The sequence below is a fragment of the Equus przewalskii genome, chromosome 1, assembly GCF_037783145.1.
Source record: "Equus przewalskii isolate Varuska chromosome 1, EquPr2, whole genome shotgun sequence".
Taxonomy (NCBI): Eukaryota; Metazoa; Chordata; class Mammalia; order Perissodactyla; family Equidae; genus Equus; species Equus przewalskii.
The window spans coordinates 140,168,163-140,194,264 of record NC_091831.1 but is presented as its reverse complement, the minus strand read 5'-3'; the positions used below and the strand labels follow the sequence as shown (position 1 = coordinate 140,194,264).

Genomic DNA, 26,102 nt, shown 5'->3' with positions numbered 1-26,102 from the left:
ATGTGATGGTATTTGGAGATGGGACCTGTGGGAAGTAATTAGGGTTAAGTTAGGTCATGAGAGTGGGTTCCTCCTGATGTGATTAGTGGCCTTATGAGAGAGAGAGGTCTTTCAGCTGGAACACAGAGGAAAGGCCATGTGAGGACACAGTGAGGAGTCTGTCTGCAAGCCAGGACAAGAGCTTTCACTGGGAACCAGATCGGCCAGCACCTTGATCTTGGACTTCCCCGCCTCTGGAGCTGTGAGGAATAAATTTCTGTTGTTTAAACCACAGTCTGTGGTAGTTTGGTATGGCAGCCTGAGTTGACTAAGACAGGGTGTCTCTAGTTTTCCACAGATTCATAAAGATCCATCCAACAAAATTATCCTAACTGTTAATAATGTCCTGTCTTTCTTCAGATTAACTGCAACCAACGTTTTGTCTGTGCAGTTCCTGTGCAATTTGGAAACCACGAACTCTTTAGGAATGGCAGGTGACTATTGGGAAATCCTTCAATTGTTTAATACTCCCAAATTTTAATTTGCACTTCAGGCGCGGCTTGGAGTTTGGAATCCTTCTGTCTCCTGAATTGAAATAAGTGGTATATTGGTGCTGGTGTAAACTCGTTCACTTAATGGGCTGTAAATTAGTGTTACACACCGGTGATTGATTGGATTTTTTTGTTTTGGCTTGGCTTTTTTTGCTGGTGAAGATTCACCCTGAGCTAGCATTTATGGCCAGTCTTCCTCTATTTTGTATGTGAGCTGCTGCCACAGCATGGCCAGTGACAGGCGAGTGGTGTAGGTCCCTGCCCAGGAAGCAAGCCAGGGAACCAAACCTGGCTGCTGAAGCAGAGCACACTGAACTTAAACATTAGGCTACCGGGGCTGGCCCTGATTGGATATTTAATGCTCCAGGAAATCATATTACTTTTGTTGAACTGTTATGTTTTGTTATGTTAATAATGTCAATTCAGCTTTTTCCTTTTTTTTTTTTTTTTTTTTTTGCTGAGGAAGATTTGCCCTGAGCTAACATCTGTGCCAGTCTTCCTCTATTTTGTGTGTGGGTCGCCACCAAAGCTTGGCCGCCAGCAGGTGATGTAGGTCTGCACCTGGGAACCGAACCCAGGCCATTGAAGTAGAGCATGCTGAACTTAACCACTGGGCCATGGGGCCAGCTCCTGGTTAAGCTTTTTAAACAAGAATCTTTTAGAAAGCCATTGAAATATTTAAGAGGAAATGATATATCTGGGATTTGTTTCAGAGTTATTTGGAATCACAACATGGTATAGATTGTGGCAGTATCTAGGAAATAAGAGAAGTCAGGATGATAATTGTAGAAGCTGAATGATGGATTCTTGGGGCTTCTTCACGTTCTCTCTACTTCTGTATATGTTGAAATTTTCTATACTAGAAAGATTGTTTAAATAATTTGAGTGTGTATAACTAATGACTACAATTATGCTTTCATTGTCTTTTGTTATTCTGAGTAATTATGACACCTGCTGAAATTACAAAGAATCTTCAACTTAAATGTCTTACCAAGCATGGAAATTAAAATGCTGGGCATTAGTACATATTGGGCTTCACTTACCATGCATTTTTTAGCAGCTACTACATGCCGTCATATTTAATCTCTGCAAAGGTAGATGTTATCCCCATTTTATAAATGAGAAAATGTAGACCCTAGGTAAGTAATACACAGGTAGAAAATAGAAAAATTAGGGGGGTTTTTTCTCATTTGGTCTGCCTCCAAAAATTCATGTTTTGTTTTTACTATACCATGCTGCTTCTTAGACATGACTGACTGCCCTTTCTTTTTTGAAGAAGAAGAAGATTAGCCCTGAGCTAACTACTGCCAATCCTCCTCTTTTTGCTGAGGAAGACTGGCCCTGAGCTAACAGCCATGCCCATCTTCCTCTACTTTATACGTGAGACGCCTACCATAGCATGGCTTTTGCCAAGTGGTGCCATATCCGCACCCAGGATCCGCATCGGTGAACCCCGGGCCGCCAAGCGGAACTTGCGAACTTAACCACTGCACCACCGGGCCAGCCCCTGACTGCCCTTTCTTCCATGCTGATTTCCTTTTAGGAGTGAAAGCCACGCACAACAGGTACACAGACTCACATGTGGAAGATTTCAGAGGTCTTGTCCTCTGCTTTTCTGTTAAGGCAGCCAGAGTCCCAAGGCAGGTGTTGAAGCTATACTGCACCTTAAGGAAACCATAGAACAGTGAACCAATACAATTCCAGACCTAACTCACCAAGCTCTGGTTCTCCAACAAGTCATTTGACCATTATTACACGTATTTGTGTCAGTTACTGTTCCAGATAACTGAGCTGATATTCTTATCTCACTTTCAGAACATAGATTAAGAACTCACCCTTGAAGGCATTATGCTAAGTGAAATAAGTCAGACAAAAAGACAAATACTGTATGATCTCACTTCTATGTAGAATCTCAAAAAACAAAACTCATAGAAACAGTAGATTGGTGGTTGCCAGGGGTTGGTGAGGGGGAGTGTGATGGAGAGGGTGGAATGGGTAAAGATGGTCAAAGGATACAAACTTCCAGTTATAAGATGAATAAGTTCTGGGGATCTAATGTGCAGTATAATGACTGTGGTTAACAATACTGTATTGTATACTTGAACGTTGCTAAGGGAGTAGTTCTTAAATGTTCTCACCACAAAAAAAATCCAAAGTAACTATGTGAGATAATGTTGTGTTAACTAACCTTATTGTAGTAATCATTTCACAATATATATGTATATCAAATTATCATGTTGTATACCTTAAACTTACACAATGTTATGTCAATGATATCTCAGTAAAGCTGAGGCGGGAGAAGCATCTCAGTCATAACATACTGACTTCCATCCTCCTCCTTCCTGCATCCGGACTCCACCCTGTTGAGTTACATCCCCCTCAATTAGAAGCCATGCCTGTGCAGCTCAGGAAATGGAGTATGTGCAAGGTAGAAACATCCCCCAACTAAAACTGAGCTTGCTTTCTCCTTTCTCTTCCCAAGGACATGCCAAGTTTGCAATATAAGGGAGCTTGGGACAACCGTCTACTCCCAAGCTGGTTCTAACAATGGAGCTTTAAGAATACTTATATATAGTATGGCAGCGTTTAACAAAAGACCAACCCTGAAATGTGTGGAGGGAAGAGACCAGATTCTACAAGCACTTGGAGTTAAAGCAAGACTTGAATCCAAGAAAGGGTCCATCCATTGAGGCCTTAAGTGGGATCTGGGTATTTACACTCCCTTTATTTCGCCTCACCCACCCATCCACTCAATTAAAAAGCACCATCCTTAGGCAAATCTAGACTCAACTATGCTTAAAACTATCCCTTGCTTATTAGCCCACAGAGTGAGTCATGTGAGACAGACTTGCAGCTCCATGGTACACTTTCCCTGCCCCTGGATTTCTGCATCTCCAGGCCAGAGAAAGTTAACCCGACAGAGTTAAAGAGCACAAACTCCACTTTTATCCACAGAGATGTCCTTTGACCAGGCAAAAGCACAGAATCATTGAAGAAGCTATACTATGTTTGATTCTGAAAAAAGATTTGGTACTCAAGCCCAAAGAGATGGAAAACTAGGAAATGAGAAATTGAGTTTCAAGTTAGAGAAAGAGAACACTTACAGATTATTTAAGGGCATAAATTCCAAAACGCCCCACCCCAACCTCCTGAGAAGGCTTTCAGTAGGATGGGAAGCTGAGAGCTGCTTTTCCCGACCAGCTAACCCACCACTCCCTGCAACAGGCAAACAGTAGGCAAGGTAATGTATTAGTAAAACATTGAAGCCCAAAGTCTTGGTGTAAATTTAGATTTTTAATTTTTCACTTGTACTAAAAATTGATTTGTCTGCCCTTCTGCCATCTGTACAAACATTCATGCAGCACCTAGAAGAAGGTACTTAGGTATCCCTCTTCCCATTAAACTCTTCAAATGAAACTCATTTTGCTTTCTTCTTCCAAGGTACCATCTTTCTCCATTAGTACAGGCTCAAAACTCTTCATTTTTTGTTTAGTTTTTACTTCATAATCATAAACTTAGCTCTGCAGTGCACCTGGATTTGGAAGGGAATAAGAACATGGAACCCAAAGAGCTGCAGTGAGAGTACAAAGATTATAGGATATAGTGAGCAGATGAGGGTGGTAGATGCTCTCCTGAGCTGCAGAAGGAATGAGCTAGAGGTTAAGATAAAACGTGTCAAATTTACTGGAGTTGTCCATAGTCAGCAACAGTTAGCCTCTTGATGGTCCTGCCATTCCTGGACTAAAGCACTCCATGGCTTCCTCTTCTGCCCTGCCAAAGACCACGTTTGCCATCCAACTACTCAGTCTTGGCACTGCAGATGAAAACAGTTCTGGGAACCATTTGTGTTGGGTCCAGCGTTTGCAATGAACAAGAAACTGGGACCACATGCTTCGGGATGAAACTCTCATCATCAAGTTTCTCCCTGCAGGTGGACTTGCTGCCGGTGCCATTATGGCATGTGAAGTCACCACTCTGGAACATAAACCCTGGAATAAGTCTGTGACAGCAGGAAACTATAACTAAATCCTTTCTCCCCACTGCTCAAGAGCATGAAAGTTTTCTGCTGCCTTTGGAACTGTGTCTGCAAACAGCTCAAAAGAGATGGCCTGAGGGCTCGCCATGGACATCAATGTCGGAAGAACACAGTGGGGTTGACCATAGCTCGGTGGCACTGACAGCAGTGTCTGCAAAGCCAAACATTCTTCATTCTTTAATCCAAATTGCTTGTCCTCCCTGAAGAGAAATCTATTTTATTTATACCTTTATCTCCACAAGCAAGGACTTTACCCTAAATAAGACTTTATCACTTTTCTTTCAGATTATTGAGTCTTGTTCTCTTTGAATTTAACCTTCCCTTCCTGCCCCCAGACCATCCTGCCTGCCTACCACTGTTGTCTTCGTCAGATATTGCTTTCAGCTTGAGACTCCGCTGAGCATTACCCTACAGGGTACCTATGTGGACATCTAGGCTCATCCTAGATCTGGACCTTTCCAGCCCTGGGTTTGGGCAGACCTGCAGTCAAGGATGATAGTATGTGAGAACACTTAGCATAGTTCCTGGCACATAGCAGGCAATGTTAGCTTCTTTTTCCTCTTTTTATCAAGTTAGTTTCTTTACTGCCCCAAAGACTACCAAGTCTTTGAGTTCATATCTGACTCAGAAATTATTCTCCCTCTGAGAAACATATTCACTCCAATTTTCTGCCTCTCTAAATCTATCAAACATAAACAAATTCAAATTCTACCTTCAAATTTTAAAACAATCTTGAAAGTCACAACAGTAAGAACAAATGGAAAATTAAACCTTGTTCTTGGTTAAGAAATTTAACATCATAAAAATATTATGTCTTTATTTAATATATGTCAAAAATACAAGATTTTTTGGGGATCCATGGAAATGGGAGGAGGGGAGCTAGCCAAGTGGATTCTAAAGCTCATATGGAAAAAATAAATAAGCACAAATGGACAGAAAACCCTGCCAAAGAACACTAAGGGGAGACTAGCATCTGCTAGATATTAGTCAGATTATAAAGCCCCAAGGGCACTAATCCACCCTCATGACCTAAACACCTCCCAAAGGCGCCCCTCTCCAAATACCAGCACAGCAGGGATTAGGTTTCAACATAGGAATTTGGGGAGGACACAGACATTCAGTTTAGAGCACCAAATATTTATTATAGGGGCTGTAGAAAAGAAGAGGAATCTATAAGTACTGGTAGGGAAACATCTCCAGCTTTATATAAAGAATTATGATTAAGTTTAAAAAGGAAAGTACAGAAAGTGTCTCTAGTGTGCTACCTTTAGTAAAGGGAGAAGATATGTATATGATTGTATATGCTTGTATTCATATAAAGAAGCCCTCAAAGAATCCCCAAGACACTAATAAAAGTGGTTACCCATAAATGTAAGCCCATGGGAGCAGGACTTTTCAATGTACACCGTTTGCTGTTGGCGGTTTTTTTGTTTTGTTTGGTGAGGAAGATTGGCCGTGAGCTAACATCTGTTGCCAATCTTCCTCTATTTTATATGCGGGATGCTGCCACACCATGGTTTGATGAAGAGTGTGTAGGTGCCCGCCCAGGATCCAAACCCACTAACCGTGAGCCATTGAAGCGGAGCATATGAATTTAAGCACTATGCCAGTGGGTTAGCCCTGTTTTGTTTTTTAAACCATATCAATTAAATGTGTTTCCTTTCTTATATTTAAAGGCTTTCCCCATCTATAAATAGAAACATAAAAATTAAGAGTTGGAAAGGCCTTCAGAGATCACCTGAAGACAGTTTCCTCATTTTAAAAGTGAGAAAATGAAGGAATAGAAGGGGGAAGTGTTCTGCATGAGGTAGCATAGCTAGTTTTAGAGAACTGGAGTACAGGTCTCTTGATAAGTACTTTTCTCTTCAGTCTCTTGACAGGTGTTGTGTACTCCAGTCCATGCTGATCTCCCTTTTTACTAACTGACTGATCATTTGCTGATTATTTCATGGGTCTTAATTTCTCCTCATAAATGTTTACATCATCAGAAGTATTCCTTTGTATTTTCTATAGTACTTCACACTGTGTTTGGCCCATAACAGCTTTGTTCATTTATTCAACAATTTACTGAATGTTCTAAATCCCAGGCACACTGCTAGGTTTCATGAATGCATAGCTGTCAATTGGAATACTGGAAGTGGAGGTAGAAGTTTTAATCCTTATTCTAAGCATTGAACATAAAGACAATAAAGCCTCTAATTCATTCACCTACCTATGTGAAGCCATGTTTAAATTTACTTAATTATTCTTGGGGTAGAGCCTAAGCAGTGGGCGACACATATGCTGCAGCTCATATATAAGTGTTAGGTGGACAAGACATCAAGGCGACTGATCATCAAGCCCAGTGTTGAGTAAACAGAGAACCTTTGGCCTACCTGTTGTTGATAACCCATAGATTCCCCTTCTATCCAACTTCTGAAGATGGGATCACGCTTTTTTCAGGAAACGTCTAGAAAAGACTCTCTCCTGAGACCCTGTCCCTTGTTTCTATCAACAGTCTGCCCCATGCCAGACTGTCAGTGTCTTGAAGGCAGGAAGCATTTGTTTCTTTGTATTCCTAGCACCTGTTGTAGTGCCCAGCACACTTTAAATGTTAGTTGAACTGAACCAAACATGTCTAGGGCCATGCACACACTATACTTAAGATTGAAATGTGTCCTCTCCAGTGTGTTTCCTACTAGAATGTGTTTGCTTGGTTCCCAAACTGTTCTGATGTTTCTGATTCTGAGCTATAAATCCTGTAGCCTCCATTCCGTTTTCCTACAACTACCGTCTTTCCTCCATGTCTTCTGGAAATGTTCCCTAAGCCTACTAGGAAGCACCTGGTGCTCAAGATAAAACTTAGAAAGCCAGCCCTGATGCCCTAGTGGTTAAAGTTCAGCACACTCCACTTCAGCGGCCCGGGTTCAGTTCCCGGGCACAGAACCACACTGCTCATCTGTCCGTAGCCATGTTGTGGCAGCAGCTCACATAGAAAGACTTACAACTAGAATATACAACTAGGTACTCGGGCATTGGGGAGAAGAAAAAAAAGAGGAAGATTGACAACAGATGTTAGCTCAGGGCAAATCTTTCCCAGCAAAAAACAAAAGAAGATTAAAAAAAGACTTTAGCTTGGCAAGTTTATTTGTGTTCCTCAAGGATTCCCTCAATACAAAATTTGAAACAAGTTTGACCCTTGGTCCTGGCAGGTTATGCTCCTCTAGGTTCAGGGGTTTCTCCAGTCATTTCTCCAGGAACCTCCTGAGTATATTGCATGAGGAGGAGGAAAAGAGCTTGCTCTTGAGAGTCTCGCATGCCTGCTTTCAAAACCTGGTCTGTCACTCACCAGCTCCGTGATACTGAGTAAGTCACTAAAGCACTCTGAGCCTTGTTTTCCTTATTTGCAAATTTAGAATAATAATGCTCATCTCATAATGTTACAGTGATTTAGAGATAAGGCATGTGAAAATCCCTGGCTTGTAGTAACTCCTCTAAGCACATCCCCCTTTTTTCCACAAAGTCGTTTACAAATTAATGAATTTTAAAAAGTGAACAGCTTTCCTAAGCAGCAATACTTATCTTATTTATAGAAACTTGTACTACAAGTTTCTGAAGACAGGGGTGAACCAGGTTTCTTAGTAGCTTGCCTTGGCCTGTCTCTAGGCCTTTGGCTTTGGAATATTGTGCTCTTTAGGTGTGTCATAGTCTGTCCTAATCAAAGGCCAAGTGTGGTTGTGCCAGTGATGTTGATACATAAGGGTCCCTCTTACTAGGCTCTGTGAGATCCTCGGATATGACAAGGCAGAGTCTCTAGACTTTAGGTAATAAAAATCTATCAGAGAATATAAGATGTTTACATAAGTAACAATTACACATGATAGAAGGTGACATGACATGAAATGTATAGAGAAATTGCTATGTCAGTTTAATAAAGAGAAATCACTTCCAGCTGGAGAAGATCAAAAACGGATTCACTCATTCCGTCGATAGAGATTTATCATAGAGTGTTTGTGTAAGATATCAGGCTAGACACTGGGGATGCAAATATTTAAATTGTATTATACTTGCTTTTGCAAAGCAGAGAGCTTACTAGTGGAAAAAGTCACAAGAAAATAACTGCAGTACTATGTGGCAGGGACTTTTTTATAGTGGTATGTTCAATGTGCTTTGGAAGCAGAGATCAAGAGCAATCAGCTCAGAGGCTGGGCCCCCACGGCCAAATGATTAAGTTCATGTGCTCGGCTTTGGCAGCCTGCGGTTTGCCGGTTCAGATCCTGGGCGCAGACCTAAACACCACTCTTTAAGCCATGCTGTAGCGGCATCCCACAGAGAAGAACTAGAATGACTTAGAACTAGGGTATACAACTATGTACTGGGGCTTTGAGGAGAAAAAAGAGGAGGATTCACAACAGATGTTAGCTCAGGGCCAATCTTCCTCACCAAAAAGCATACCATTAAAAAAAAAAGTAATTAACTCAGGTTACAGAGAGTATAGAAAGAAATGATGTTTGAGCTGGTTCTTGAAGGATAAAGAGGAATTTACCTGATAGAGAAGATGGGAAAGAGTAGTCATTAAGGGGTTGAACTTTATGTTGAAAAACAGGAAGAATTTAGACATTCGGAAGTGGGGAGAATCTAGAACTGCATGAACAGAAGTAGGAAAATCAGGAGAAAGCATGAAGTGAAATAGTTCTTACTGTACTATGGGTGAGTAAAAACAGTGAGTTTGATCTAGTTTGTGGTGGGATTAAAGACAATAAGAAAAACTACTAAAGGTCTTCAAACTACGACATGATAAGGGTAGAACTTTGAATTAAGAAGATTAATCTTTTAGTTTTGTACAGGATAGGTTGGATAAGAGCACACTAGGAGCAAGGAAGGCAAGTAGAAGACCATTAAAATAGCTAGGTAAGAGGTAATGAGATCGTGTAGAAATTGGCAGGAGGAATGGAAGAGAAAGGCCAAACGGAAGAAGTGTTGCAGACATGGATGTATGGTTATTGGCAACCTGAGTGTTTGAGAGAATGGTACACTATTAACAGAAATAAGAAACATAAAAGATAAGGCTTGGGGGAAGTGAAAAAATTCAATTTGGACACACTACTCTTGAGAATCTTCAAGAGAGCAATTTCCATAGACTGGTAAAAGCAATAGACAAGATAGGGCAAGTGGTTAAGGAGAAATGGGATGTGAGAAAGTAGAGGCAGCAAATTTGACTACCTTTTGGTGGACTTTGGCAATGGAGGAAAGGAGTGTGTGAGGAAAGAGGTTGAGGGTTTCCATTGAGTGATGAACTGGGGAGACTGAGCTTATTTGTAGGCTGAAAGGGAAAATGAGGAGCCAACCAAAGACTGAAGGTGAAAGAGGAGAGGATAAATGATGGAGCAAGGCCATAGTATCAGAAGTATTAGTGGAGGGAAAGATATAAACTACTTCTGTGAGAAGAAGTTCCAGGCATAAGAGATTAAAAAAACTCAGATTCTACTTCAGATGATCTACATTTTTTTTCCTATGTGGAAAACCTCACCCTGCTTTATTTTTTTTCCCCAGTTCCTTGGTAATTAAACCAATTTGAGTGGCTTGCAACGTGGCCTACTTAGAGACATTTGGCTCAAGTAGAGTGGGAGTTGTGTAATTGCTTTCCCTAGTGCTCTTGCTTTAGAGAGCTACTTGTTCAACTTCTTCAGATTGGATATCACAGTGTTCTGTGACCGGATCTTTAAAATAACTTCAATTTGGATGGATGTTTCATACCTTTCCCGACTCAGACATTTTAAAAGTCAAGAGTAAAACAATAAAAACTCTACAAGAAAACAAGAGAATAGCTTTATGACCTTAGAATGGGCAAATATTTCTCAAACAGGACACAAAAACACTAACCATGAAGGAGGAAAAATGTGATAAATTGGGACAAAAAAAGTTATAAATTTTTGTTCACCAAATGACATCAATAATACAGTAAAAAGACATAACACAGAGTGAAAGAAGATAGTCTCAATATGTAAATAAAAGAGAAGCATACTCAGAATATATAAAGAGTTTCTATAAATCAATAAGAAAAAGATGGCCCCATCACAAAATGGACAAATAATTTGAACAGACATTTCATAAAAGAGACTATCCAAAGGACCAATAAATATTTTAAAAGGTATTCAACTTCTTTAATCATCAAAGAAATGCACAGTGAAACCATAATAAGACATCATTTTAGCTATCAAAATGGCTAAAATGAAAAGAACAGAAAATATCAAGTGTTGACAAGGATTTGGAGCAACCAGAGCTTTTATACACAGCTGGTGGGAGTATAAATTGGTACAACCACCTTGGAAAACTGTTTGGGCATATCTGCTAAACCTGAACAGATACATATTCTGTGACCCAGCAATTCCAATCCTAGGTATATGCCCAACGGAAACACTAGATTCAATCCAAATGTCCTACAGTAGAATGAATGTGGTATATTCATACAATGTAATACTACTCTACAATGAGAATGAATGAACCACAACTACATACAACAATATGGATGAATCCTACAGCATAATGATGAGCAAAAGAAGTCAGAGACAAAAGAATTCATACTGTATGATTCCATTTATATAGAGTTCAAAAACAAGCGAAGATAATCTATTCTGATAGAAAAGAGAGTAATAGTTACCCTTGGTATGTGTCTGATGGGGGAGCAATGAAGCAACTGGAAGGGGAAGCAAGACAATTTCTGGGGTAATGTTAGCTTTCTTGATCTGACACTAGTTACACAGGTGTATTCAATTTGTGAAAATTCATTGAGATGTACATTCACGATTGTGCACTTTTCTGTATGCTTGTTATACTTCAGGATTTTTTTTTTAAGTCAGTGGTTTCAAGTCTGTCAACCTTGTTCTCATAATAGGTTTAAATTAAGATAAGATCAAGATGGTAATTTATCATTTTCCCTCTGATTCACCTATTTATTAAAATTATCCATGCTCCCCATTAGTTTCTACCTCCCAAATCTCTGACTGCTCAGTTCTCCACATCTTGAAAGTCTTTAATGATTTCCACACAAAAGAATATTACACCAAGTTTTGTGCTTTATGGTCTGCGCTTTTCTGTTATAGAGCACCCAGTATTTCCTTAAAATCCGTGATGCTAATGAAGTTGCTCAAATTAACCAGATGGATAATAACATCCATTGGGTTTGGAGTGTATAACCGTAAAGAAAGTCCAGCACTGCTACACCTATGGGCGTCCTCAGTTTGGTCAGTACCTTAGTGCCTCTTGTTGCCAAATTCTAGTTTCTGGTCTCCTTGAGGACGTTTGGACATTAACATCAAGTTCAAGAAGAAATAATGATAGTGCAGGGGGGATTAAAGTCAGGAATTCCTTGTTTGGGGCAGCGTCCATGTTTATAAGTTATTCACCATTCCAGAGAGACAACTATACAAAAATACCTCCACTGTGGACATCTGAGTAGTGGAGGAAAAAAAATGAAACATGAACTAAGTTTTAAAGAGTGAAAATAAGCTTGATATCATGGATTTCTGATTTTTAATATAATACATTGCTGGTTCAGAGAGTATTTATGCAAATTTTGATTGGTATTGCATTTCACCCAAAATGTGATTTGGAGAGAAATGACATTTTCAACAATGTTCCGTTTCCTAATCCAGAAATATGTTGTATCTTTCCATTTATTCTCCTGTTCTTTTATGTAGAGTTTTAAGGATTTCTCCTTTAGGCCCTGCCCCTTTCTTATTAGGTAAATTAACTTCTAAGTAAACACAAGTGATGACTTGAGATTCCTGGGACTCTGTGCTCCCAAAGGAGCCTAAGTGGGCAGAAAGTGGATCCTTTTTCCTCTTTAAATTGTGCATCTCTTAGTACAATTCAGACTTTTCCTATTCATATGGCCTCGGATAAATCTATTTTTTTATTTTGACTGGAGCAAAGAAGAGGAACACACAGCTGTGTTTTACCATTTTTGTTGTTGAAGTGAAAATCTTACTATGTCATCTCTAATCAGCTAATTTTCTCATTATTATTGCTCTTCTACAGTACCACCATTAGGCCCAGGAAACGGGGTCTTTGCCATGGGCTCCATGCTGTAGACAGCCCCATATTATCACAACCACAAAAAATAAATTATGAAAGAACCCAGAAGTGCCTCTGACACCCGGGATCAGATGAAACCCTTAACAACCACTCCCATGATTAATCTTGTTTAGTTCCTAGGGAAGCACTTCACATCTCTTGCTCTGTCTTTGAAACAAAAGGCCACTATTTTCAAATACCTTAAAGCAAATTTTTCAACTCAAGACCCCTTTACACTCTTAAAAATTGAGAGTCTAAAGAGCTTTTTTAATGTAGGATATATTTATTGATATTCATTGTAATCTAAATTAAAACAAAAAATTAAATATTTATTAAATCATTTAGAAATAATAAATCCATTACATGTTAACATAAATTATACATTTCTATGAAAAAAAGCTGTATTTTGCCAAACAAAAAAAAAATTAGCGAAAAGAGTGATATTTGCTTTACGTTTTTGCAAATCTCTTCAATGTCTGGCTTAATAGAAGACAGATGGATTCTCATCTGCTTCTGCATTCAATTTGTTAGAATATTACAAATCATACAGCCTCTGGAAAATTCCACTGTACATCTGTAAGAGGGAAAAAAAAGTGAAAGTGCAAATGACGTCTTAGTGTTATTATGAAAATAGTGTTGTGGACCCCCAAAATGGAATTGGGAACGTCCTGGGATCTCCACACCACAATTTGAGAACCACTACCACATCGGGTTGGCGATTTTACATGGTTCAATATAATATACGTCTTCTCCCTCAAAATATTCAGTGTGAATAAATCAAAAACTTACATATCTTTAAATATGATATGCACTGCTTCTTAATAATTGCTTTCTTATACTTTTAGTAATGTCTGGGTAGTGTGACACATAAATCTTCACTGTAGACCTCGAAATACACTTGTTGAAAGAGGACAGGAAAGGGAAAAAAGAGGAAAAGTTTTTAGTAAATGTTATGACACTCCTGTAGTTGTTATGATCTACATGCTATGAGCACTTCTATATCTCAGCAGGGGAAACATGTACTTTGGGGCCAAACATGGACATTATTACAGAAGGATCTGGTTCAAAGGCAGTGTTTTTAAAGATTTTCAGGAGAAGATCATCCATTAATATTTTGCAAAGATCATCACCATCAGCTGGCTGATAGACTGAGATACAGAGATTCATTTTGATGGAGAGTATGGATTCCAAAAGGTCTGTGAAGAGGAAAGCCCCTGGGGGTAGAGAGTAGGAAGGTAGAGTGGGTCAGCTGGCAATGATGGTCAGGGTGGAGCATGAAAGCAGAAGTGCCTGTTGGGAGGAAGGAGCTGCAGAGAGACTTGTGGTTAGAAGGGAATAGGAATGATTTCAGTCCCTTCATTGCTCCCCCCAAGTGAAGTTTGAAATTATAATCTTTCAAAGACGTCCTATGGTTTTTAAATCTTTCTATATATGATTACTTAGATTACAGTAGAGAATTGTTTCTGAAATGCTGAAACTTGCCAGACCTTGATGGACCATTGCAAGGTAATCAACATTGTTTTAAAATGACAATTGCTGAGTATTTCTTAAGGCAAGTGTCGCATCTTCAGAGGAACGGCCTACAAGGCAGGCATTGGACAAACTCTGTAGTCAAGGGATTGTCTTCAGCAGAAGCCTTCCACTTTGCTCCGCCTTCCACACCCCTCTGTTGAATTCAAATGCAACATAGTGGCAGCAGTGGGGCTCTGCACAGTCCTCAAGGGGCTGCAGAAGAGGAAGGGCAGATAGACTGTGACTTATATCCTGCAGCTGGTAGGCTAAGAAGCCCACAATCACACTCAGTAGAATAAGTGCACAATGCTAAGGGAACACAGGAAAGAGCAAGGAGGGGATGAGAATAGGGTTCACAGGAGAGATAAAGCTTGAGGTGAAGATTAAAAGGACAATGGAAATAGCCAAATGGTTTGAGGGGAGAGAGAATGTTATTAGGTGAACAAAGGGTGCAGAAGTAAGTCCAAGGAAGCTAAGCTTGTTGAGAGAACTGCAGCTAATTCAGCATGACTAGAAATGTGGGTGCTGTGGAGGCCTGTTGGGACATGAGGCTGCAGGGGGGAAGATGGGGACCCTATTTGCTGCACCGAGGAGGCTTTATCTTGAAAGTGACGGGCAGCCGTTTAATATCTTAAGCAGAGAATTTTTACTGTCAATTAATCAAATTTTTTTTTTCAAATATTGGCACCTAGGCTAACAACTGTTGCCAATCTTCCTTTTTTTTTTTTTTTTTAAACAAAATTCACATTTTATTTAGGTTGAAATAAACTATACAAAATTGATTTTCTTCACCAAAAATAACAGCAATATTTTCTGTATTATTCCTAGATAAACCACAAAATGTGTATTTTTGTAGGTTTTCCAGGTGTTGCTCATAAATCAAGACGAGGCAGTAGATATAGTCATGGAAAAAGAGAGAAGACGGAGACATCGGTTGTCGGTATCCATGGCCTCTGATCCTGTGCTGACCATGAAGCAGAGGTGTTCAACAGAGACCTGCTGAAAAGCTTATGGAGCTGGAGGGAATGTAAACAGCAACAACCAGACGTGGAACAACAATGGCAGGCTCTTCCATCCAAACTTTAACTGTAATCTGTTCTTTTAAGTTCATTTAAGAGAGAGAAAATCTACACTGAAATCCTTGTTTGGTGAGTTCACATGTTTTTCTCACTGTCTGGTAATTCCCTTAACTGTCCATTACAGATTTTTAACAACGTACGTAAAACTCCTACTATTCAAAGGTCAATTGTAAGCTTCATTGTAACATTTTAAAAAATGTATTCCTTCCTCCCACACCTCCTCAAAATTTATTTCTTCAAAAAACTGATAACTCAATACCTGACAATTGGATCCACAGTGATAATAAATGTGATGTCTAAAATGACTTAACTAAAACAATTCCCAAGTGCCATTAGCAGAGATCACGCAGAACTGTAACACAGCACTTTCAACGCTATCTTCTGGAAGAACAGTTAGGTCTCCAAAGCACGAGAGTTGAAACAGGAGCCATCTAAATAGGCAGATTATCAATGGCTAATGTACTCAATGGGAGGCCTATAGGTCAAGATATTCAGTGATTAAGTGGCCTACACATACCTTACAGATTTTCTGTAAGATGTTTTCAAATTTCTTACAGATTTTTTCAAATATCAAATATAAGAGAAAGCCTACTTCAAAAGTCTCTTAGGTATTCTCAATGGTTTCTGAATTCTCTGTAGGAAGCTCCGACTTAGCTGTATAGAGTTTGATATATGTGTCCACCATTAAATCCAGATCATGTTTTATATCAAAATTTATGTTAAGCAAAGCCAAGTTACTCGACCTTTGGTCTGTCAAAGTGTTCCTCAGGTATGCTTTGAGACGCTTCCGCCCGTTTTCATAGCGTTCATTCTCAACCTTCATCACAGGAAGGATACAAAGGACCTTCAGCAGTGCATAAACATTAGGAAAAAACTTGATGTCTGGCAGATGGAGGGCTTCATAAATGGTGGATGGAAGCTCTATATCTTTCCCTCTGTGTTTCCACTTGATTCTCCAACAGTGCAGCTCGGCCGAGAGCGTGTCAGGATTGGGTAAGTCGCTTCTGTACATGTCAGCATGATGCTCCTCTGACGTGTTGAACTTGAGCTGTCCCATGACAGACGGGACCAGAGATAAGCATTTAAGAGCTTTGAGGTGCTGTTCTGAGAATATATCTTTCAGTTCCTGAATAATGTGTTCCACTGTTGGGACACTCAGAGTTTCTTTATAGTAACCCTCAGAGGTTAGCTGAGATTCCAGGTTACCTTGCTGTGCTCTGCGGAATTTCCCAGGGAGCTTCATTTGAATATCAAGTTTGGTTGCCAAATTTGTGGCTTCCTCAAACCAAAATTCATGATAAACTTCAATATTTTCCATCACTTCATTTAGTGAATGCAGCACTGCAGTCAAGCTACTGGCTGCAAAGAAGACATCAGAGGTTTGCCCCTGGAGATTTTTCCCAAAGGCTCTTGTAAAAGATAGAACATTTTTAAGAACAACAATGGTAACGATGAAATCAAAATCTGTTACTGCACTACAGAGGACAAATGCTCGGCCAGCTATACAGTTATTCCATCTAATACTTGTGTCACTATTTATACCATCTAAACATAAAACAAGTGCCTGGAGGAGGTCCACTAAAATCTCGAAAGCATCATGCCTGCCTGTCCAATGAGAATGGCAAATCTCCTTCAGTTCTTTACCCCGTTCTTCATTGTTCTGAAAGAGGACAGTGATTACATTGTCAAGTTCTAAAAGCAGTTGTGGTGATCGATGGAAAAAGGAACAAACTTCCTCAATTGTTCCTAATGCAACAGACACTCCCATAACAGGCACAGATTTTGCCAACCACATATTTAAGGCACAGGAAGAGCAGAGTGTGTAGATGGCTTGGGGATATTTCTCTAAAAGTCTAGAAGCAACAACTTTCATTTTGGAAGAAAATCCACTGGACACAATGTAAGCCTGACCACGGCAATACTCCATGTTTAATCCCCACTTCTCAGTTATTGTAGTGTGAAATTTCACAGCCAAAATTTCTGCATCAGCTTCATAAGGCAGGAAGCCCACGAATTCCTCTCTCAGGTTATGAGATTCATCAACAAACCTCACCAACACAGGCAGGTGCTCTTCCCCTGCTATGTCCACGACATCGTCAGTGATAATGGAAAAGAAGTGAGAGTCTCTCACCTCCCTGAGGGTTTCTTCCCGGATGCAGCTCTCACAGATCTCCAACATCTGCTTCTGCTGTGTTTTCGAACAGAACAACGTGTTAACTGCTGTTGTCTCAAAGCGCTTTCTCAGAACCTCCTCACCAGAATTTATCCGGCACTCCAGCAGGGCTTGAAAGTTATCAGGAGTAAAGAGACCTTCCGGGATTTCATCAGCTTCATGTCCATCCAGAGGTATGTTTTGTTTTCCCATAAGAATCAAAATTTCAAATAAAGATTTTAAGTATTCTTTGTTTTCCTTCTCTTCAAGGGTTAAAGGTAAAATGTCTTCATCCTGTTCTTCACCTCCCTCTTCTGCACTGGGCTTCTGAGCACTGCTGTTGTTTATTTCTTTATGTTTCTGTTCCTGCTCAGACGTTTCATCAATTTTTTTCTGTTTCAGTGTCCTGATTTCATCTTCACTCAATTCTTTTATTCGTTTTCTGTGTCTACTATGTGGATTGTTCAAATGGCTGGTAAGATCAAATATTGTTGGTATTGCATTATCTCGAAGAACTGTCCTATAAGGACTAGTTCGACAGATCATAGAGGTCTCAAAGTGTTTGGCACATAATCGATAATGTTTATTTAGTTGATCAGGTGTTTTATCTTCTAAATCTGCTCTCCTACAATTCTCCACCCACTTCTGGCATCTGGCCGGGTCCCGCGGGAACCTGAAGAAGGCCAGGTCCGACTGAGTGCTCTTCCGCGTGCAGTTGGGGGCAGCGCAGAAGTTCGGCATCGTCGCCCGCCCGCCGGCCGGCCCAGCCCTCCCCTCCCCGCCTCCTCAGGGCAGCCCGCCCGCCCGTCGGGGCCGGGGAGGGGAGCCAGGCCGGCCGGCCGGCTCGGCAGGCCCAATCTTCCTTTTTTTTTAAGGATTGGCACCTGTACTAACAGCTGTTGCCAATCTTTTTTTTTTTTTCTACTTTATTTCCCAAACCCCCCTGGTACATAGTTGTATATCTTAGTTGCAGGTCCTTCTAGTTGTGGGATGTGGGACGCCGCCTCAACGTGGCCTGACCAGCGGTGCCATGTCCGCGCCCAGGATCCGAACCCTGGGCCACCGCAGCGGAATGCGCGAACTTAACCACTCGGCCACGGAGCCGGTCCCTCAAATCTTTCTTGATGGCCAGTTGCCTACCATGTGCCAGACACTACACTAGATGCTAGAAATTCAAACAAGATTTTTAAGAGGGGAGAGATTTATATGGAATAATTCCATAAATATGACTAGTGCTTAAAGGAAGTAGGTGAGTCCAAAGTGCAATCCGAACATAGAAGAAGAAACTGCTTTTTCTGCCTACCTCCTTCACGGAACCCGGGGTGCAGCTTGAGCTGTGTTCTGAGGACAGAGGTTTTTTTTAGGTGGACAGATAGTGCAAAGGCACAGAGATGCAAAAGAATGTGACAAGCTCTGGGAATGACCGAAGAGTCAGTAGGAAAGGAGGGGAGGATGGATGTATAAAAATGGCAGGTGAGGCTGAATAAGTTGACGACAGCCAGATCATGAAGATCCTTGTAGGTGTGCTAAGGGATTTGGACATGATGTGTAGATGATGGGGGTATTAGTCAGGGTTTTCCAGAGAAACAGGACCAAAAGGAGATAGGTAGGTAGGTAGATATTTAGATAGATAGATACATAGATACATAGATATTAAGGAATTGAATAATGCCATTGTAGGGGCTTGCAAGTCCAAAATCCATAGGACAAGCCATCAAGCTGGAGATTCAGGTAAGAGCTGATGTTGCAGTCTTAGGTCTAAAGCCTGGAAACTCAAGCGGGATTTCTATGTTCCATTCTGGAGGCAGAAATCCTTTGAATTTCTTTGAGAAACCTCAGTCTTTTGCATTTAAAGCCTTCAACTGTTTGAATGAGGCCCATCCACATTATGGTGGGTAATCTGCTTTACTTAAAGTCAGCTGATTGTAAATGTTAATCGCATCTGGACAAATACTCCGTGATACCACTTATATGAAGAGTCTGCAATTAGTCAAATTCATAGAAGCAGAGAGTAGAATGGTGGTTGCCAGAGGCTTGGGAGGAGAGGAAGCAAGGAGGTATTAATCAAAGAGTACAAGGTTTCAGTTATGCAAGATGAACAAGTCCCAGAGACCTATTGTACAGCATAGAGCCTACAGTTAACAATATTGTATATTTAAAACTTTGCTAAGAGGGTAGGTCTTATAAGTATTTTTATCACACATACGAAATTAATAACAAATAAACAGGGTGAGAGGAAACTTTTGGAAGTGATGGGTATGTTTATGGCATAGATTGTGGTGATAGTTTCGTAGGCATGTACTTATCTTCAAACTCATCAAGTTGTATATATTAAATATGTACCACTTTTTGTATATCAATCATACTTCAGTAAAGTGGTTCAAAAAATAAGAATAAAAAAATGTTAATCACATGTGAAAAATACCCATAGTGTAGCCAAGGTAACACATAAAATTAAACATCACAATGGGGAAAGATATAGGCATGGAAGACTAGTGGGCAATTTTTGTATCTAGAGGTCTGGAAGGAGGACCAGGCTGAGTAACCTGAGAACCAAGTGAATAAGTGGTAGTTGAAGTCATGAGACGAACCAAATTCCTACAAAGAATAATAGTGTGAGATGGACAGAGTGCTGAGGGTGGACCATGGAAGACATCAACATCTTAGGGATGAAGTGTGTGAAGAAAGGAATGTCTTTGAAGGAGACTGAGAAGAAACTGTCCATGAAGATGGAGAGGTACCAAGAGAGTGTGAAGTTGCAGAAATCGAGAGAGGAAAGAGTTACAACAGATGCTAGAGAAAAGCCAAGGGAGATAAGGACTGAAATGTCTCCATTGGAGCTTGCATTTAGGAGGTCCCTGGTGACCTCAACAAGAAGAGTTACTCCTGAGAGAGAAGAGGAAAGAGAGATCCTGAATTTAGGCATTCTTTTAGGAAACTTGGCTGTGAAAGAAAGAAGAGTGAGAGAGTGATGGTAAAGGGGCATATGGGATGGAACAAGTTTGGGTTGTGTGTGTGTATGTGTGGTTTTTTAAGATAGGAGAACATGTTCATGTCCAGAGAAGAAAGGGCAATGAGAGAGAGAGAGAGAGAAGTTACAAAAAGAAAAAAGGACAAATTGACAAAGCAGGGTCCCTGAGGAGGCACGAGGCGATGAGGTCTAGAACACAAGTCACCTAGGACTAAAAGAGAGATGAGTGGTAATAGATAACATTTCTCAGAGGAAAACAGGGTCCTGTGTAGTAGAGTAATAAATCCTAGAGTGGGAACAGACTTCAAAATGTCTTTAGCTTTGGTCAGGTAGCACATTCATGTCTCCACTTTATAAATAAGATGGCTGTGGCCCAGAGAAGTTCATAGTCTACCTATTCATATGACATTATCTTCAGAACCACATTTTAAGCCTTTGGGTAGTAAGATTTCCAACTTGTGCCTTCCAGAAAGAACACTACTGCCTAACACAAATCTGTGACCATAGGCTATGCCTTATTTTACTATTCTTCAGAACCCCACCACTGTTTGTAAGCAGTACTGACTCTTTCGCTATATTCAAAATAAGATGCTGGTAGAGTTTTTGCTCTTACATTAGATTCAAAGATGTTTACTTTCTTGTTATTGTTATGTATCACTAGCTAAAAATATTATTTTAATCAGAAATAATAACCCCTTTAAAACATTTTTGTAGAACCAGGGCTATGACCAAAATTTCTATTTTGACAAAAAGTTAAATCCCAGTAAAATGTCCTTAAGTCTGTTCCTGACAGATAAATTCAGAAAAGTAACAAATGGAACTCAAGGTGCCCTACAGAATCAAAACTGTAATATTGTGTGCACATCTTCTACCTCCTGATAGGCCTTTCTTGCCTTTGAGATTTAGCTGGTGCAACTCCCCTTCCAATTCGGCATTTTTCTTGGGGCTTAGAGAAGATTTGAGCTAGACTCTGACCATCTCATACCTAACAACAAAGAGTTTTACCCAGCAATCTGCAGATTATCAGCTGTGGATTCATGGGTTTCTAATAATTGCATAAGCAACAATTTTCTAAACTTCAAGTGAGACCATCTGTGAATTGATCATTATGTGGCCCAGTCCTCATAGACTATAGCTTTTTGAAGTTTATTTCCTATTTTTATCCATATTCCACATCCTAAATGTGTCTTCTAAATTCTGCTTTTAATTAGGCATTGGTCAGGGGTGGATGACTCTTTTTCACAGAGGATAACTAACTAGAGACATTTTCTGTCTTCAAAACTTTTCAAAAGAGAAGTCATAAACTTTTCTGCACAAGATTCTGCTTTGGAAATAGCTGTTGTCATCTGAGAGACTTTTGTTGTGTACACGAGACTTTCAACATCAGGGTGTGTGGCTTAAGGACGGGAGTTGGGAATGAAAACAGGCAAGGAGGCACGGAGAGAGAAATGCAGAGGTTTTCCCCTCTGTGGCCCATTGTTCCTGGAATATTATAAAATTCTTGCTCACTTGCTAGTATGTGACTTACAAAGCAGCAATAGCTGAGGTGCACCAGGACAAGGGTTCCATTTCTTTAATATCTCTTCCCCTGACAACTTGAAATGACGTGATGCTGAAATCATGCCTTGCAGTATGCCTAGCTGTGAGAAGAAAGCAGCTGTCAGTGTCGGGCATTAGCCTAGCCTCAACTCAGGGTCTCCGGCCAGGTCTGACTCTGAAACCTTGGTGCTGTTTCCTTGGCCTTGACGTTCAGTCTCCTGTAACCCACTGGCTCCTGCATTAACCCAGGAATATCTCGCTTGTATCTGTGCATTTAGCTGGGAACTTGCCCATTACAAGGAACTGAATAAATTGTTTATAAACAACAAGAAATGGGGAGGCTTCAGCATATGTACCTTCCCTCGTGCAGCCCTGTGTGCTCCTTTGGTGGGAGGAGTTATGTTAAATCCCTTTGTGCTTCCTCTCAGCTGCCCAAACCCTCTTTATGAAATCTTGGTTCCCATCTTCACTTTCCAAGTCCTATCAAAATGTACCTGTCCTGGGTTCATTTTCTCTCATTAGTAGGAGGCTGCCTGATTGGAGAATAGTTTTATGCGAGGATAGAAGGTTTTCTCAGAGATGGGACATTTTCATAGGAAGGAATGACTCTTTAACGGTGGCATTTCAGATACCATGGTAAGTCAGAGGAAAAGATTTGGAGACATAGGGAGTAAAAATGCCTCATCTTGCTACTCTATAGAAGAACAAATTAATTGTGGAAAACAAGTAAATTGTGGAAAGAAAGCAAGATTATTTCAAAGGCAACACATGTCGATGAGTTAGAGAGCCATTGGTAATTTCACACTTTTTCTATAGGAAGGGTGCTAGAGCCCAATCGGGTTGAAAGGGCAGACTTGGAGTTGCTTTTACATAGCAATTTACAAAAAAATTGATAAAAATGTTAACTGACTCCATTAAAGAATGAGGGGATGGGGAGCTGCTGAAGGAGATTATTGAAGGGTGTTAAACCATACCTTAATGTTCCCTCCTGGGTGCCAGCCACCTGTACAGTCTGGTCACATGTTTATTGAACACCAAGTATGTGCCAGACATTAGTTAAATCCTTTTGTAACATAAATATGGGATTTTTTTCATATACAAGATCGTATGAAAGTCTTGTGTTTATCCACATTGAAGCATCAGTTGGGACAGTGGAAATCATCTATATAATCTGCTAATGATATTATGCACATTTATCCTAAATAGGAGAAAAATATAAATCACTTGATCTTTTCCATGTAGTCCAATCATGAGGCAGTGAAAAAAAATCTACTTATGCTTTTTTCCTTATCCCAAATCATCACACTCCTAGACATGCACAAGTAAATAGGCTCATCCAGTCATCCCATTTTTACTCATGAATATACTATACAAAGACAGACACAGAGACACTCACTCTATTACATTCTGAAATATGCTCACCTCTCTATAGAGGTACTGCATAATCACTGAGGTACTTACCCAGTTCGCAGACTAATACAACCCACTAAGAGGATGCACATTCATACTTTTTCTACATATCTGTTTGTGTAATATACTCACCCCTCTGTAATAAAACTGTAACAGAATAGCTGACATGGGAGAAACATCAGCCAGAATAGCAGCGCATTTTCACGCATCTCTGCCATGAAAAGGGCCATTAAAAATGGCTTAGGCAGGGGCTGGCCCCGTGGCTGAGTGGTTAAGTTTGTGAGCTCAGTTTCGCTGGACCAGGGTTTCCCCGGTTCAGATCCTGGGTGTGGACATGGCACCGCACATCAGGCCATGCTGAGGTGGCGTCCCACATAGCAGAACTAGAAGGATCTGTAACTAGAATATACAACTATGTACTGGGGCGCTTTGGGGAGAAGCAAAAGAAAAAAAATTTTTTAATTTTAAAAATGGGTTGGGCATTGTACCTCTGCACTTGTCAGTTTATAGAATTACACACTGATGGATTTAGAATTTTAAAATATTTCAGAGATAAGATTATAAATCTCCCCAGTAACTGTATAAAAAATCTCATCATCTAGTTAAAATTTCAAAAAACCTTCCACAAGATTTCTCACAGACAGCTATTTAAAGAATAAATTCAGACTGAAGAGAAGGTTTTCCCATAACTGGGTGAAGTAGTCTCTTCAGGTGGGGTCCATGACCACCAGCATCAGAGTCATCACGGACATCTTCAAAAGCAAATCCTTGGCTCCATTTCCTCACCTACTGAATGTAAACCTGAGGTTCTTGTGCACACTTGAGGAAAGACACTAGTCTGTCTGCCAGATAACCCAGACTCTGGTTCTCCTCCTGCAGCCTAGCAACAAGCTGGCTCAGCAGGGAGGCTGGAAGGCCTCAGGCAGAAACCGGGGTTGAGAAAGAAAACTCCCCAGGTGACTGGTGTCAAAAAGCTTGTTTTTTAAACCAATAAGATTATAACCCCAATGGAAAAGTTCAAAGTTTTCCAAATTGCCTGGGTGACCCCCGCTCCCTCCCCAGTCCTCCATAAATACGTGAGTTGGCCGAGAGTCAGGATCCCTCTTCTGGAACCTTTCCCAAGGTACATCCAGCTGTGTCAGGCCCGGGCACAACTCTCCGTTTTGGTTGGCAAGCAGCTGGGGGATCCCGTGAATTCTGCTAGCCCTGAATCTGTAAATGTTTGTTTTGGGTCTGCACTATGTGTTGTTGTGTTTATTCAAGCCACTTACTGCTTGATAATACCAAAGTTTGAAACCACTTGGCATGTATTATTTAATATATTTACCTATGATTTAGAAGAAGTAAATATCCCATCAAAAATCGCACCCTTGCTCCCATAGATGACATTATATTATTTTAGATAGTTGAGTTATATAAATGGCAATAAGTTACAGAAAGATTTTTTGGAATTTTAACTTACAGAAATATCTTCTTTAAATTAGATGCTTCCTTAAAATGTCATTATAGCTAAAACTTAATAGGGTTTTTTTGTAACTATGTAGAAAAGGCTTAAACATGTGTGTTGATTCTATGATCTCAATTCAATATGCTTAGAGCTCAACAGTTCCTATGACTATTGAATGGGATTGTCTTTTTGCCAGCTAATGTTAGCATGACAAAATTGCAGAGACAATTCTTAAGAAGTATAACTCCTTGATGACCTCTGTCAAGTATGTGAAAATTTTGTAATAGGGTCAACAAACTAAAAACATTCTCTTGTTGGGATAAAACCATGTACATCACCATTTGTAATATTGTATTCTGAATATTACATCTGTGAGGAAAATTTAATGAAAGCAGGGAAGATGCAGAAGAAGGTAAAGTAACAATTGGAATAGGGAACCACTGAAGAAGAATCTAATAACCAGATTAGAACTCTTCAGTTTAGGTAGAAAAACAAAGTCAGAAAGGAGAAAAGATCTGTCTCTAAAATCATGCAGGGATGAAAAAGGTATGCATAGTTGTTCACTAAATCCTGAAATTGTAGAATGATGGTGCATCTCTAAAATTTTATTGAAGTAAGTTTAGGCCAATTAGATAGAAGTATAACTTCACATAGAAAATAGAACTCAGATCACCCTAAGTGGAGATTTAGTAGATTTTTTACAACTTAAGATAAACCAATGGCTGATGGAGTCTTAGTGAAGTGCAAAGCATGGTGAGTGCCCAACCTTTGAAGTTGATATCCAGGAGAGTAGCCAAGACTTGCCACCAAGACTTGTCTGGTGATGCATCAAAAAAAAAAATGTATTTATTTATCCAATAAATAAAATGTCTGAGGCGTGGTTGGTGGGGAGTGGTTAAGTGTGCATGCCTGGGTTTCGTGGGTTAGGGTCCCCACTGCAGACCTACACCTGGCTCATCAGCCATGCTGTGGCAGCATCCCACATACAAAATAGAGGAAGATTCGCACAGGTGTTAGCTCTGGGCCAATCTTCCTCACACGCAAAAAAAAGTTTGCAGGGCCATGCAACTGGGCCAATGTGGTAATCATTATGATTTGAGGAAATAAAGAACAGATGAAAAGAAAAGAATAAGTGATTAATAAAAGAACCACAGGATACTTGTGCTATGGCTAAAAAGCAGTTGGGATGAACATTTGTACATAATGTCATAAATTTTATCATATATTATGAAAGCTAAATTTTTCCATAAAATATTAGCATGTGATTCACTTCTTGCATTATTCTGGGATAATCATGTTTTATTGACCTACAAGGCCTATATAATCTGGGTTCCATTCCCTCCCCACTCCTCTGAGAGCATCTCCCATCGT

The 26,102-nt window shown here is 40.1% G+C and overlaps 1 protein-coding gene and 1 pseudogene across 1 annotated transcript; both read right to left on the bottom strand.

Annotated features, from left to right (window-relative positions):
* Positions 1–4,211: 4,211 nt before the first annotated feature.
* LOC139076669 (peptidyl-prolyl cis-trans isomerase A pseudogene) lies at positions 4,212–4,692 on the bottom strand (annotated as a pseudogene).
* A 10,157-nt stretch (positions 4,693–14,849) lies between these two features.
* Positions 14,850–18,213, bottom strand: LOC103546944 (52 kDa repressor of the inhibitor of the protein kinase). Its single transcript, XM_008513861.2, has one exon. It carries the CDS (start codon positions 18,103–18,105, stop codon positions 15,817–15,819), a length of 2,289 nt encoding a protein of 762 aa, XP_008512083.2. The 5' UTR covers positions 18,106–18,213; the 3' UTR covers positions 14,850–15,816.
* Between the last annotated feature and the right edge of the window lie 7,889 nt (positions 18,214–26,102).